The sequence below is a fragment of the Lolium perenne genome, chromosome 2 (assembly GCF_019359855.2).
Source record: "Lolium perenne isolate Kyuss_39 chromosome 2, Kyuss_2.0, whole genome shotgun sequence".
Classification (NCBI taxonomy): domain Eukaryota; kingdom Viridiplantae; phylum Streptophyta; class Magnoliopsida; order Poales; family Poaceae; genus Lolium; species Lolium perenne.
In genome coordinates, this window is record NC_067245.2 from 59,276,110 (window position 1) to 59,288,986 (window position 12,877).

At 46.1% G+C, this 12,877-nt stretch overlaps 1 protein-coding gene across 3 annotated transcripts; it reads left to right on the forward strand.

The window, feature by feature from the left end:
• Window positions 1–1,793: 1,793 nt before the first annotated feature.
• On the forward strand, window positions 1,794–7,865 carry LOC127322860 (aberrant root formation protein 4). Of its 3 annotated transcripts, none has more exons than XM_051351279.2 (14): window positions 1,797–1,976; window positions 2,050–2,202; window positions 2,314–2,463; window positions 3,135–3,204; window positions 3,464–3,642; window positions 3,726–3,785; window positions 3,862–4,015; window positions 4,119–4,178; window positions 4,257–4,405; window positions 4,598–4,669; window positions 4,953–5,030; window positions 5,277–5,453; window positions 7,323–7,374; window positions 7,577–7,865. In XM_051351279.2, exons 1-14 carry the CDS (start codon window positions 1,809–1,811, stop codon window positions 7,786–7,788), a joined length of 1,734 nt encoding a protein of 577 aa, XP_051207239.1. In that variant the 5' UTR covers window positions 1,797–1,808; the 3' UTR covers window positions 7,789–7,865. The 3 variants fall into 3 exon arrangements, with proteins under 3 accessions (XP_051207240.1, XP_051207239.1, XP_051207238.1); XM_051351278.2 differs by having other exon boundaries at window positions 1,799–1,976; window positions 4,257–4,522; XM_051351280.2 differs by lacking the exons at window positions 7,323–7,374; window positions 7,577–7,865 and adding an exon at window positions 6,806–7,316 and having other exon boundaries at window positions 1,794–1,976; window positions 4,257–4,522.
• The last annotated feature ends 5,012 nt before the right edge of the window (window positions 7,866–12,877 follow it).

Sequence of the window (12,877 nt, forward strand, 5' to 3'; positions counted from 1 at the left end):
TGTAGACATGAGAGCTATGATCTTTGTGGCCGCTTCTGGAACCATTTCCGATGCTGCGCTACTCTGATCATCATGCTCAGGTTCATAAACCTTATCAAATTCCATTGTCCTCCCACTCAAATACTTCGCTAGAAACAATTTCTTGGAAATAAGTAAGAAACATCGACAAACACTTTTGTCTTTGTCTCCATAGTGGAAAGAATTCCCAATCAATTCTCTGGGATAACCAAAAAAAGACATTCATCCGATTTTGGTTGTAAACTTATTTACTTATGCTATGCATACCAAAATTTAAAAAAGGACTATTAGGGTTTATACCCATGCCATAACTCGTATGATGTCATTTCAACGGATTATGATGATGCTCTATTTGCGAAAGAGCCGAGAGGAACACTACTAAACCTTAACCCAACCATGCAAATCATCGGCTATTAGCGAGCCGGTCGGCCGTGACCGGTCGGCTAGCTATATGCCAATTAGGTCTGGCATCTGACACGGCAAAAGCGGCCGACACCCCGTCGGCCTTTAGAAGGCCGATCGGTCAATAGTTGACCGGCCGAGTCACAAAATTGATTTTTTTTGAAAACGCGTGCTATTCCTAGAAAAAAATAATATTTTTTAATTATTAAAAAATTAGCGGCATCTCGAAGGATTTTATTTTTTTGAAAGTTCTACCATTTTCATTCATTTTTTCAAAATTGAAAAGGCGAATCCCGGGAGGGAGGGGGTGTGGAGAGAAAAAGCTATGCCCCGTTACCGCCGGCGCGCCTCTATGATGGTGTGCCGGTGGTAAATATTTATCACGGGCGCAACACCATAGAGGCGCGCCGGTGGTAAGGGGAGCACGACCTTTTTGACTGCCCAAGACCTATTCGAACCTTATCCCGTCGCGCTAAATTTTTCCTGCGCTGGCTGTATTGTGGCATCACCGGCGCGCCCTATGGAACTCCCCGTTGCCGAACGAGACATCCCTTAACTCCACTCGGTCTACTTCGCCCACCTTTGCTGCCAACTGTTTGAGGATACCTTTGGTGCGGTACAGAGGCAGAATCTGGTGGATTTGGATCCACGCGTGAACACGGTTGGGCATCACCGATGGGGTAATTGTCGCCCCATCAAACTTCTCTAGCATCAACGCACACTCACGGAAGAGCCACAGCCCCTCCTCCACGATCCGAGTCCAGTTCCCAGGCAGAACGTTTGCACGATGAACACATTCTTATCGATCGGTCTAAACACCACCTCCTTTGTTGCATTCCACACCGCCCACATCGTCTTCTCCAGCTACTGTTCGCTAAACCCCTTAACAGTCAGAAGCTTTGCCATGGCCATCCACTTCACCTCTCGCAGGCTTCCATGGTCCGCCTTGGCCAAAAGTAATCCATCCATCTCTGCTTCGCATACATTGAGATTCTTGAGCAACTCGTCCACTTCAAACACTCTATCCTTGTTCGAAGATTCCGCCGCCATCGCAATGTCCACTGCCGATCAGATCTCACCCGCGCGACAGGACTCACCGCCAAGGTCGGGAAGCTGTGCTAGACAGCCCCTTGGTCAGCCCGAGCGAGAGAGATAGTCGCGCCAGGGAGAGATCTGGGCCAGAGACCTTCGGTGATGACGATCTCCACCGAAGTCGCCAAACCCTAGATGAGATTAGGTCGCCACCACGCCTCCCGGAGGGAGTACATAGATATAGGATTTCCTACGACCGGAAAAACAGAAACTCCCGGGTTTCCTGCTGGGCCGGCCCATTTGAGAGCTAGCATCATGGGAGTCGTGCAAAAAACATCGCGAGCCGAGTAGCCACCATGGAAGTCGGGCCTCAAAAGAGAGCTTGCCGAGCCCACCCCCACCCCCACGGCAGCCCCATGGCCAGCGGCGACCCCTTCGCCGCCGCCGGTGACGTCGCCGCCGCCTCATGCTCCTCCAGTCCAACCCCAACGCGCTTACGGGAAGCACTCGCCGCCCTCTCGGAGGTAATTTATCCGCCTAGCTAACCATCTCGAGCTTTGTCCTCCTCCTAAACCGTAAGTCCCTACCCTGGTCCAGGCGTTCGAGTCCGGCGATACTGCCTGCTCCGACGCAGCCGTTGCCGCCGTTTCAGGAGTTCTCAGCCCTCACGATGCCGGTGCGGATGCCCTTGTCTCCGAGCAGATGCTCCGTGAGGTTCACGCGTTCCTCTCGTGCCCGTCCTCTAATCAGGTCCTACAAATTGTGCTGCTGTACCTTCAGCTGTTCTTAATTTCGGCCTCTGAATGGCGTTCCGTGTTCTGAATTGCGGTGTCCTGATTCCGTTGCTGTTCTTCGTGGTAGATGGCCATTGACGCGCTGTCTCTAGAGCTTCCAAAATCTGTCGCGGAGCTGGGTGCTCGGATGGGGAACTGCAGGGACATCGCCAAGACAATCCTTGACTTCTTTGCGTTAAATTGCAACCCAAGGGACATGCTCTCCATCCTCTGTGAGGTTAGTTGCACATTAAAATTACTAGTTGCAATGGCGTCTTGTACTGTTTACGTTGAAGCCTTGAAGCTCCTTTTACCTGGAAAGGGATTTATTTGCTTTATTTGGGATGGCTAATCTTTAAGTGTGATGCTTTCACATTTTAATTATGTTAATGCGTGAAGTGAAGCTTTAATTTTATGTGTTCTTGTAAATTTTAATCATATCAATGTCCAAGTTTTGTTTCAAAGGAAGCATATACAATATATTTGTGAACTTGGGGGGCTTGGGGGTAGTAGGGAGTATTCTGACTAAATGACTACATTTTTTTTTAATACTGAGTGACATTTAGGCACACCTCTTCAAGTTTTAATGGAGGATTGCAGTATATAAAACCGGTTTACTTCGCACATATATTTACTTTTGTGCCTGTGCTGATTTCTCTGCTTATCTGATAGATGCAATACAAGCCTGGGCTCTAAGATGCTTGCTTGATATGTTTTCTTTTCCTTAAATAGACACTGGTAAATTTAAAATCTTTGGTTATCAATTCCTGTTGCATGTAGTACAGATCTATGAAATACCTGGGGCGCGGGGCAGTAGCTGCCATTCATCCTTTCCTCTCTCTTGGGCTAATGCTCAGTTCATTATCTGTTCACTCTTTGGTTCATGATATTCTCTTTTGGTTGATGCAGGCGCTAGATACACCCGTGACATTAGATGGATCAGCGTACCTTGCTATTCTACTCGATGGGCTTGCAAGAGGTATGTACACTATTTATATTAACACTTCAACTAGCATTTCCATATTAACTATTTGTTCTGCTTATGGACAACAGTTTCTTTTCGTGAAACTCCTGCCTAATGCCATCGAAAAAAATATTGACAAAAAATTATTCCAGAGCTTACATACATAGATTAGATATATATGCTAAAGATATTTTGCACACCTGCTGTCTATAAATGTAATTGGTTAACATTATATGGATTTGAGTTCGTCATAGCTAATTGTTCTTTCAAATAGTGCTTACCTTGATTCAGAGGAGACATATTGAGCAAGTAAGGGTTGTACTTCCTGCTGTCCTTCGAGTCATACATACTGCTATATCAGAACCTGATGTGGAGCATGGCATGACTGCTGTTGATATGTTCAATTCAGCCCTCGGAATCGGCAGTGCCATTCAAGAAATGTGCAAAACAATGGTTTGTTGATTTAAATATAAATTTATTGACCATGACCTATTTGCTCTAATTGATTCTGAGAATTTTTTTGTGTTCACTATAAGGTCAACCACAGGAAAGAAGAGCTGTGTTCTATACTTGGTCTATACGCGCTTCAGATCATAGTGAGTACAAATTTGATGTTGTTTCTAGAATATCCATGTTTGTTACATTCACTTCAATATACGAAACTCTTTGCAGGCTCTTGTATCAGAAAGCACACATGAGAATATCCTGCATACTTGTGGTTCAGTTGTTCTTCAGTATTCCAAATTTCTTACGTTTTGTGGGTTCACCTATTTGGGTCTTTTAACTGGTAATGATGTGGCCTCAGCCACCAATAAGCTTTCGAAAGGTGATTAACTCATCCAAATTATTCCCATTTTTCCAGTTCCTTCGAATTGTATATTATGTTTACTTCATTGCTAACTGATGCATTTGTTTTCATCATGATGTAGAAGAGGATGAAGATTTTCTGGACTGCTTTTCTTTTGCTATGGATGGTGCAAGCCTTGTAGGTTTGATAATATTCCCTACTACATAACTTTTACTATTGTTCAGATGCTGCTTGGTCACATTCCTCAGCTATCTTACAGTTATGTGGACCTCTGTACATGATGACATGTCAAAATATGCTGGAGCGGAATTGGAATCAGCACTGAAGCGAGTTCAGGATGATTATATTATGAAATGGAAATCGATTACCACGTTTAGATATGTCTTGTCTTCAGTTAATTACCCATGGGTAATCAAATCTCACAGTTTAGACTTATTGTTGACTCTAGTTGATGATAACTGTAGCGAGGAAACAAACAGTCATGTAGATTTCCCATATTCAACTCAATTTTTTGCCACACTCAAGGTAATTCTTGCACACTCTTAGAGATGTGTGGAACATATCAAAATCTATGTATTTACATTTTATGAATATCCACAGGCCATTGAAAGAGTCATGATAACTGCCCCAGATGCATTGATGCGAAAGAAAGCCTTTGCTGCTCTGAAAAGGGTATGTATCTTAAATTCACTTCATGTGTGCAAGCTGATGACTATTAATCTGCTGAGAGTCTGCTTTAAATTTTCTTTGTCCATAGATTATATATTCATTTCATTATAATCTGCTGTGCAGTAATCATGATGAGTTATTTGTTGTTATTTATGCCTGTGAAATTTTAATAGAGCAAAATAATATATTCAAAATTTGAATAAACCTCTACAGTCCATAGTCTATGGTGGCACTGGTTCCTTTTTTCAAATATGTGCAGTTTGTTTGTAACAGTGAATCTTATCAGGTTATTTCAGTGGTGCCGTCCGCTCAGAGATTTGATATCTTGCAGGCCCTCATTACGAGTAGTATGTTCCCTTCCCTGGTAAGAAGATTTCATATTCACTACTCTTTGGAATATTTGAGAGCACCAACTTGTTGATGCGTGGGATGTATGTAGGCAAAAGAAAGAATACATGAATAATCACTGCAACATTGTGGATTTCAGTTTCTCAGTTCCTTCATCTAACAATATCTATCTGATGTGTAACTTATTTGGAATGGTGAAAACATGCTGGTTGACGATTTGAGCTTCATTTTGTAACTTCATTCTTGGCTTGTGTTCTTTCAGACTGCAATTCTCTTAGATCTGGTGAAGAACGAAGTTTTGAGAGAGAGTCGTCAAACTGATCGATCACAAGATGCTGGGGTATCACCTCCTTGGGCTTCTCATGCGCTTGAGTTAGTTGAGCTGATCTTGAGGCCTCCAGAAGGTGGTTCTCCTTGTCTTCGTGATCACAGTGAACAGGTACTTTTCTTCTGTTCTTCACTACGCTTAAAAGAAAGTAAGTTGTGCACAGAGGTGATCGCTCAGCCTTGCCGGTTGGCTGGGTGAGCTCTCTCAAATTAGTAATTGGACGTGTCTTGATTGCACAACAAATAGTTAAATACGCAGCACAGTTGCCTTAACTGTCTGCCAGTGAGTTGTGATAGAGGGAATCCAGTAATTCGTCCGTGCAGTGCTTTGTTATACATGTGGGATATTTATTAGAGCAGATGCATCAACTTCAAATGGATGTTGCAAATAGGAAAACATCTAGAACTTAACATGCCCATGAATGTTTCATTTCACTTTCATAATAACAGAAGTACCTCTCTCCTCCTCAACTCTGTCCATCTCAATTCATGAACCATTGACCTCCACTCTCATGCCACCTGGACTGCATTTACCCTAGCTCCTCCAGGCCGGAGTGGAGTATGCCTTCTCCCATAGAGGAAACCCTTTCCATCTCCATAGTGTTTAGTGTTCAGTAAATTAGCTCAGGTGGCTGTCTAGGTTCTCGCCGCTACTTCCCACTGTGATTCAATACTAATCGGGATGCCCGGCAGCTGTGGTAAAATACGATGCCTTGGCATCCAGGTACAGCTCGAACGACACCTTGAAGTTTCAGGGCAGAATACCCTCGCCGCTGTACTTGAGCTCTATGAGTGCCTGCGCCACCATCATGCCAAGCTCGATCCTCGCTGGCAAACTGGCAAAGGCATGGTTGTCGAGGTTCATGGGAAGAGGCGGGTGAGGAGAAGGAGCACAGCCACACATTTGGAAGATTGGCAGGTTGATACTGTTGTGCTGCTTCTGATGTTGCCTTGACTGAGTTTTGTTGATGCTGTAGATCACTTTGAGACTTCAAAAATGGCCTGGTTTGTTTTGATACTCCTGTGCTGTTACTGTCTGGGTTGGGCTCCCTACGTAGGAGGGTCGGTGCTGCTGACTTGTGGCTGGGTGGGCACCTAGTGATTTCTTGAACTGACAGTATTGTGGGAACAAGATGTTGTGGCATCCAGGTTGCTTTGTCATGGCACTTACCTTGCACAAGCCAGGACACCCATACGCATCAGCATGCTAGACATGCTTCCTCGCTACACATACAGATGACTGATGTACGCCCCCTTATATCCGTGCGGGGAAGAGAAACAGATCAAGTTAGCTGGGCGATGGCATGGAAAGATAAAGAGGGAAAGCTGATGTTTGTACCACCCTGGCCCCTGGTGGCCATGCACCACCAGAGTCATTGGATGGTGCTAAATGGCATCTGCTGTTGCGGTTCTTCCAAACGTAAGTACCTGGTTTTCAAAACACTCGCATGGGTTCTTCTGCAGGTGTGCAATTTCGCAAAGTATCTATCTGCTTTCTACAATGTTTTCGAGAATACACCCTGGAAGGTGTATAGAAGGAGCCAGACAGCCCAAACAACGGCGAAAAACGGCTAGTTCATGCTGCCAACAAAGGGTGGCAGCTCCCACCAACTCAAGCCTACTCTCTTAACTGCCATCACATCGGCACCGGCTCAGGAAATCCAAAGTTGTCAGAGCGGAAAAGCCTAGCTAAGTGCCACCTGCCATACTCCTCATTGATTCTTATCCTAATAGATCCAGCAGCCAGGCTGGCTCCATTGAACACCACGTCATACCGGTGCCTCAGTATCTACTATCTATGATGTTATTTTGATGTCTATTATGGTTTGATGTCATTATCTTTAAATACACACTTTTATGAGTGCTTTTGGACTACTTTCTTCCTATACTGACTTGTCCTGCTCTCACTTTACTAGCACTCTGTGGTTTATGCCTATAAAATAATCTGCTCACTTAGTCCCCGTTCTCTGTCTGTTTGCAGGTATTATCTGCTCTGAACTTGCTCAGACTGATTCTTATACTGGATTCAAGAGGTAATGTACTAGAAAATTTCTATTTATTATTTTTATCTTCTAATATCGATCTTTTAACAGCATTATGACTTATGTTCTGGCAAACTCTTGGTGTATTGTTCCTTAAATCTCCCAGTACATGGATCGAGGTTTGCATGTGGCAGACAGAATCCTGGTATCCATGAACATTTTGCATTTGACAGTGGTTTCCCCTTTTTACTAGGATCCAGAGCAGCAAAATTGTTCCAGGATGAGACAATACGAAAGGTGCACACGGAGTGGCTGATCCCACTAAGACCAACCGTAGCTGGGATTCTGTCCGAACTCGAGAAAGATGGCAGCAAGGATGCGAATCAGATTATGTGCTTGTTAAACCCTGTTCAACTTGTACTTCAGCGTTGCACTGAGTTGGTGGAGGAAAAGATGAAAGGTTAAAGTGTGTACAATACGTAACGCAGTGTTGTCCTGGCCAGGAAATATGAAATGTTAATGTGTTCAGCAGTTTTCCTCCATCGATTACGGCATATAGCCGTCCTTTTCAATTATCATAGATCCATTACTCTGCTTTGGCACCAGGATCTGGCCTTCTATAACGCTTTTACTCTTCACAGTCTCACAGATGTCTGCGCCCTGTAATGTCGCTGATTGTCGATAGTTTTCACTAGAAAAAACTGCATAATCCTAAACAAAGGGAAAAAATTCAAAGATATTTCATAGGGTTTTTGGAGGAAAATTTCCACACACTTGTTAACACCGGATTTTAGCCAAATAAGGAGATGGGCCGTGATTGAGATGGGCTTAGAGGATATGCACATAAAGTGTTTCTGAATCGGCCTCGTGCGAGAGTTTGGGCTAGATTGCCCGTTTATCTGTACATTATGGTAGATTACGTTTCAGTTTAGAATTAAGAGGTAGAGTTTGGTTCGTACACAGTTAGGTTTATTTCAAAGATAGAAAGTCTACGGACTATAAATATGTACCTAGGGTTATTGAGAAAGGAGGACGATCACATTCACAACAAACACAATCTAGGCGCATCGCCACCCCTTGTTTCGATGGTTTCTTCCGGGTAAGTGTCATGCTGCCCAGATCGCATCTTGCGATCTAGGCAGTATCAGTTTATTCGTTGTTTTGTGTTGCTCGTACTAAAGCCTTGTTGATGGCGAGTAATATCATTATCATAGATGTTTTGGGGCTAACATTGATACTTTTCTGATATGTTTGCTTAGTTATGCTGCCCTAAATATCTAGCTGCCTTTGCACCTATCTTAGGTGTAAGGGCAGCATCTTGCTTGGTCTTTATCTAGTAGATCTGATCTGTTATGGTTGTTCCTTGTTCTCCAAGGATTAGTTTGATATCCGCATGGTTAGGCCTTGCAAACGGGTTGAACGATCCAGTAGTGCGTAAGGTATGGTTTGCCGATCCAAGAGGGGTTGTTCCGGGAATCGTCTCTGTGTTGGTTTTTAGGCCTCTTCTAGGACTAGTTTTCTGTTATCTTTCGTATCTACCAGGCTCAACTACGCGTAGGACGTTCCAATTATGCGGTGAAAGCCCTAGACTGTCGTAGATCGATTTAACTTGGTATTGATAAAGCAGGATCCCCATGTTATCGTAGATCCAATACGAACCATGGGTCAATCGGCTCTCTGAGCCGATTCACAGGGAAACCTGAGAGCCGATTGAGACTCAGATTTAATGTTTACGTGTCTGCCATGCAGGAAACTAATTGAAGCAATCCATCACCTTCCTGACCAGGTATAGGTCAGGTGGCACGCCCTCGCAATAGCCAGGACGTGTGCTGGATTTTTGCGGGCCGTCGCCCGAGGGACCAGGGCCTACCAGCAGCTCTGGGAGCCTCCCGGCTCTTCGTGTTGCTCGTCGCTGCTCGCCGGTGGGTTTTGGCAGGCAACACATTCTGGCACGCCCGGTGGGACCTTCTACAGCAACTGCGTCAACATCTGCAGCTGAGATGGCGGACGCACCAATCACGTACGAACATCTGCCTGAGGAGCACAAGAAGAAATATGATGATATTAAAGCTGTCTTCGAAGCCGATCTCATCGGCTCTTTCGAGAGGACCCGTAAACATGGCATTAGGTGGAAAGGGTTCTCACCCGAAGGCGTTCTCGATGAAGTAGATCTGTCTATCCCTTCAGAGGAACGCACCAGAGCTCTGCGCCAGGAAGTTAATTACATGGTGGCTCATTCTCTACACCGTCATTCTGAGAGCCTGGTGAACGCTTTCGAGCGCATTGCGGTTCGCGTGGTTCAGGAAATCATGAAGCATCAGTACTCTCCGTCAGGGCCTGCCCTAGGGACTCACCAGGGAGAAATACCGTTCCAAACCAGACCGCAGCTGCCATTCGCGCTTGCAGCTCCAGAGCCACCGGGTTCACCGGCATACGTCGTCTACAAGTTTGGAGGCGATCCTAGCGATTGCCAATTCCTGTATGAGCCGCCTAAAGAAATCCCACATGGATACGTGTGCACATACGTGCCGGACTGCAATAACTTGGCGCGCACGAACCAGATTGCAGGAGGAGGGATTTCTGGAGCGGACGCCGATAAACAGGCGTGGCTAGCTAAATATGTCACCGGAACAAGTCATGAAAGCTCAGCCCCTGCAGCTCATACCGTGGAACAAATCAGTACAATCTTGAGAGACCAGTTCGGCATCCTGCCAAAGAGGAGAACAGTCGGCTATTCCAAGCCGTACCCCAACGAATATGATTTGATTCCGCTGCCGCCCAAGTATCGGCTCCCTGAGTTCTCAAAGTTCAATGGATCAGAAGGGTCTAGCTCAATTGAGCATGTGAGCCGATATTTGGCACAGTTGGGCATGATTTCAGCATCAGACCCGTTACGTGTAAGGTTTTTTTGCGCAATCTCTCACAGGACCAGCTTTTGGGTGGTATACCTCGTTGCCACCAGATTCAGACCGGACGTGGAAGCAACTGGAAGAGCAGTTTCATGTTCAATATCACTCAGAAGCTACCGAGGCTGGCATTGCCGATCTGGCGCAGATGCGGCAGAAACGGGGAGAAACGGTGTCGGAATACATTCAGCGTTTCAGGACTGTCAAGAACCGATGTTATTCGGCTCGTTTAACTGAGAAAGAAGCAGTCGATCTGGCAGCGTTGGGCCTCGCGGCGCCGATCAAGGATCTGGCTTTCCAAGTGGAATACAATTCACTGGCGCACATGGCCCAGAAGTTAACATTGTATGAGCAGCGCCACCTAGAATTGTACCAAGAAAAGTTCAAACGCCCGATAGACCTGGTCGAGACAGAAGAAGTTGGGGACTCTGCAGAAGACCAGGAAGTAGTCGTGGCTGAATGGGCTCGGGGGGCAGATCCCGTGTCATGCAAATGGGTGAAACAACAAGGGTCTGCAAAAGGGTTTGACTTCGATGTAAGCAAAGCTGAGCAGATATTCGATTTATTGCTTAAGGAAAAATAGCTGAAGTTACCCGAAGGCCATAAAATCCCTACGGCGCAAGAAATGAACGGGAGACCGTACTGAAAGTGGCATCACTCGTTCACCCATATCACCAATGACTGCAAAGAGTTGCGTCGGCAGATCCAAACGGCGATAGAACAAGGCCGTTTGATCTTTGGTCAGTTTGCCATGAAAGTGGACACGCAACCGTTTCCTGGCGTCAATATGGTGGAATACAATCACTCCGCGAGGCGTCAGCTAGATTTCTCATTCGATGTTAACATGGCAGGGCCTGTATACCACCATGGCAGGGATAAAGAAGAAATCGGTCACTCCCGTGGCAAGGAAAAGGAGGAGGCCGGCCCACGCGATCGGCCCCGATATGATGATAGACGGTACATCACCGAGGAACAAGTGAGAAACGTGCGGTATCAACGACCGCTCTCCGCGAATCTCCTTAACAAATATGAGCGTCAGTACGATCGACGCCGGCGGTACGACATAGATGACGAAAGATATCGTCGGTCTGATGTAGACAACGGAAAATATCGTCGGTATGAGAGAGACGACGAAGGATATGAGCACCGCGCTAAGGGGAAGTCAAGAGAGCAGGAAGACATGGACAGACACTGGGATTGTCCTTTTCTTTAAGCACTGCTGGGATTCAGGAATGAGCCGATTGCCTACAATCGACAACTGCCCGGAATGTAGACAGCAGAAGGAGGACACAGGTGAGGTTTCAGTGTTCAAACGTCTAGGGCCTCTCCCATCGCAGAACAGACGAGCTGAGTCATCTCGAGTGGAAGATTTCGAGGAGTCAGAAGATGAAGAAGAAGATAGATACCACCGGCCAAGGTGGTGCCCTGATGGACTCAGTCACTCCCAAAAGCGTAGGGTTCAGCGGCTACGTAGCTTGGAGGAAGCCGAGGCGCAATACCTGCACACGTTGAGAAAAGCGCGGCCCGATCTGGCCGTGAAAATTCAGCAAACTTTGGAGACGGAGACTCGTCCACAGAAGAAAGAATGGCGCCCCAAACAAATAAAAGCCGATGCGAAGGCATCGGCTGGCACAAATATGGTGTTCATACTTCCGTCGGAGTTTTGTGCTCCAAGAACCGAAGAGGTGCCGGTAGCACAGTTTGACTGCGGCCCACGGCCAGTTATCTTTGAAAAGCCACGAGAGAAGAGCCACAAACATTTGAAGGCCCTGTACCTAAAAGGTTATATCAACGGGCAGCCTGTCAGCAAGATGTTGGTTGACACGGGTGAGGCAGTCAATAATGCCATACTCCATGCTACAGCGTTTGAGACGCTCCAACGCAGATATGATCAAAACCAACGTCACACTAAGCGACTTCAATGGCCAAGCATCAGAAACGCAAGGCGTTCTAAACGTGGATCTAACCGTGGGCCGAAAAACCATCCCTACATCATTTTTCATCGTCGACAGCAAAAGCACCTACGCTGTCCTACTAGGGAGGGATTGGATTCACGCCAACTGCTGCATTCCATCCACAATGCACCAATGCCTGATACAGTGGGATGGAGATGAGGTGGAGGTCGTTCATGCAGATGACTCGATCGAGATCTCAATAGCTGGCATGAATATTTGGGACGCAGAAGACCAAGAGCCGATCTCTGGAGTCAGTTTGGACGGCTGTGAGCGCATCAAAGCTACAAAAAACGGGGTGAGGCTGGTCTTATCCACCAGCCTGACAGAGTAGCAAGAGCAAAGTCAATGGACGTACGTGGCAAGGCCGATCCCTGCGATCGGCCCCAAAAAATAAAAAGCAATGATCTCACCTCAAGCATGTAACGTAGTCGTAGTAGGGAGACTCCCTCCCGTAGTAGAGCACAAATAAGTTGTAAACCTTCATTGAGCAATGCAATCGAAAAGGGGGGCGATTCCAGCAATCGGCCCAAATTATCCTCACCATACGTTTTGCCTGTGTTCAGCATCGATCTAGCAGGCGACGGAAAGCTAGGATATGGATTTACATCGGCTGATGAGCTAGAAGAGATTGACATTGGTCCTGGGGATAAGCCACGACCAACATTTATCAGCAAAAAGTTAGATCCGCATCTG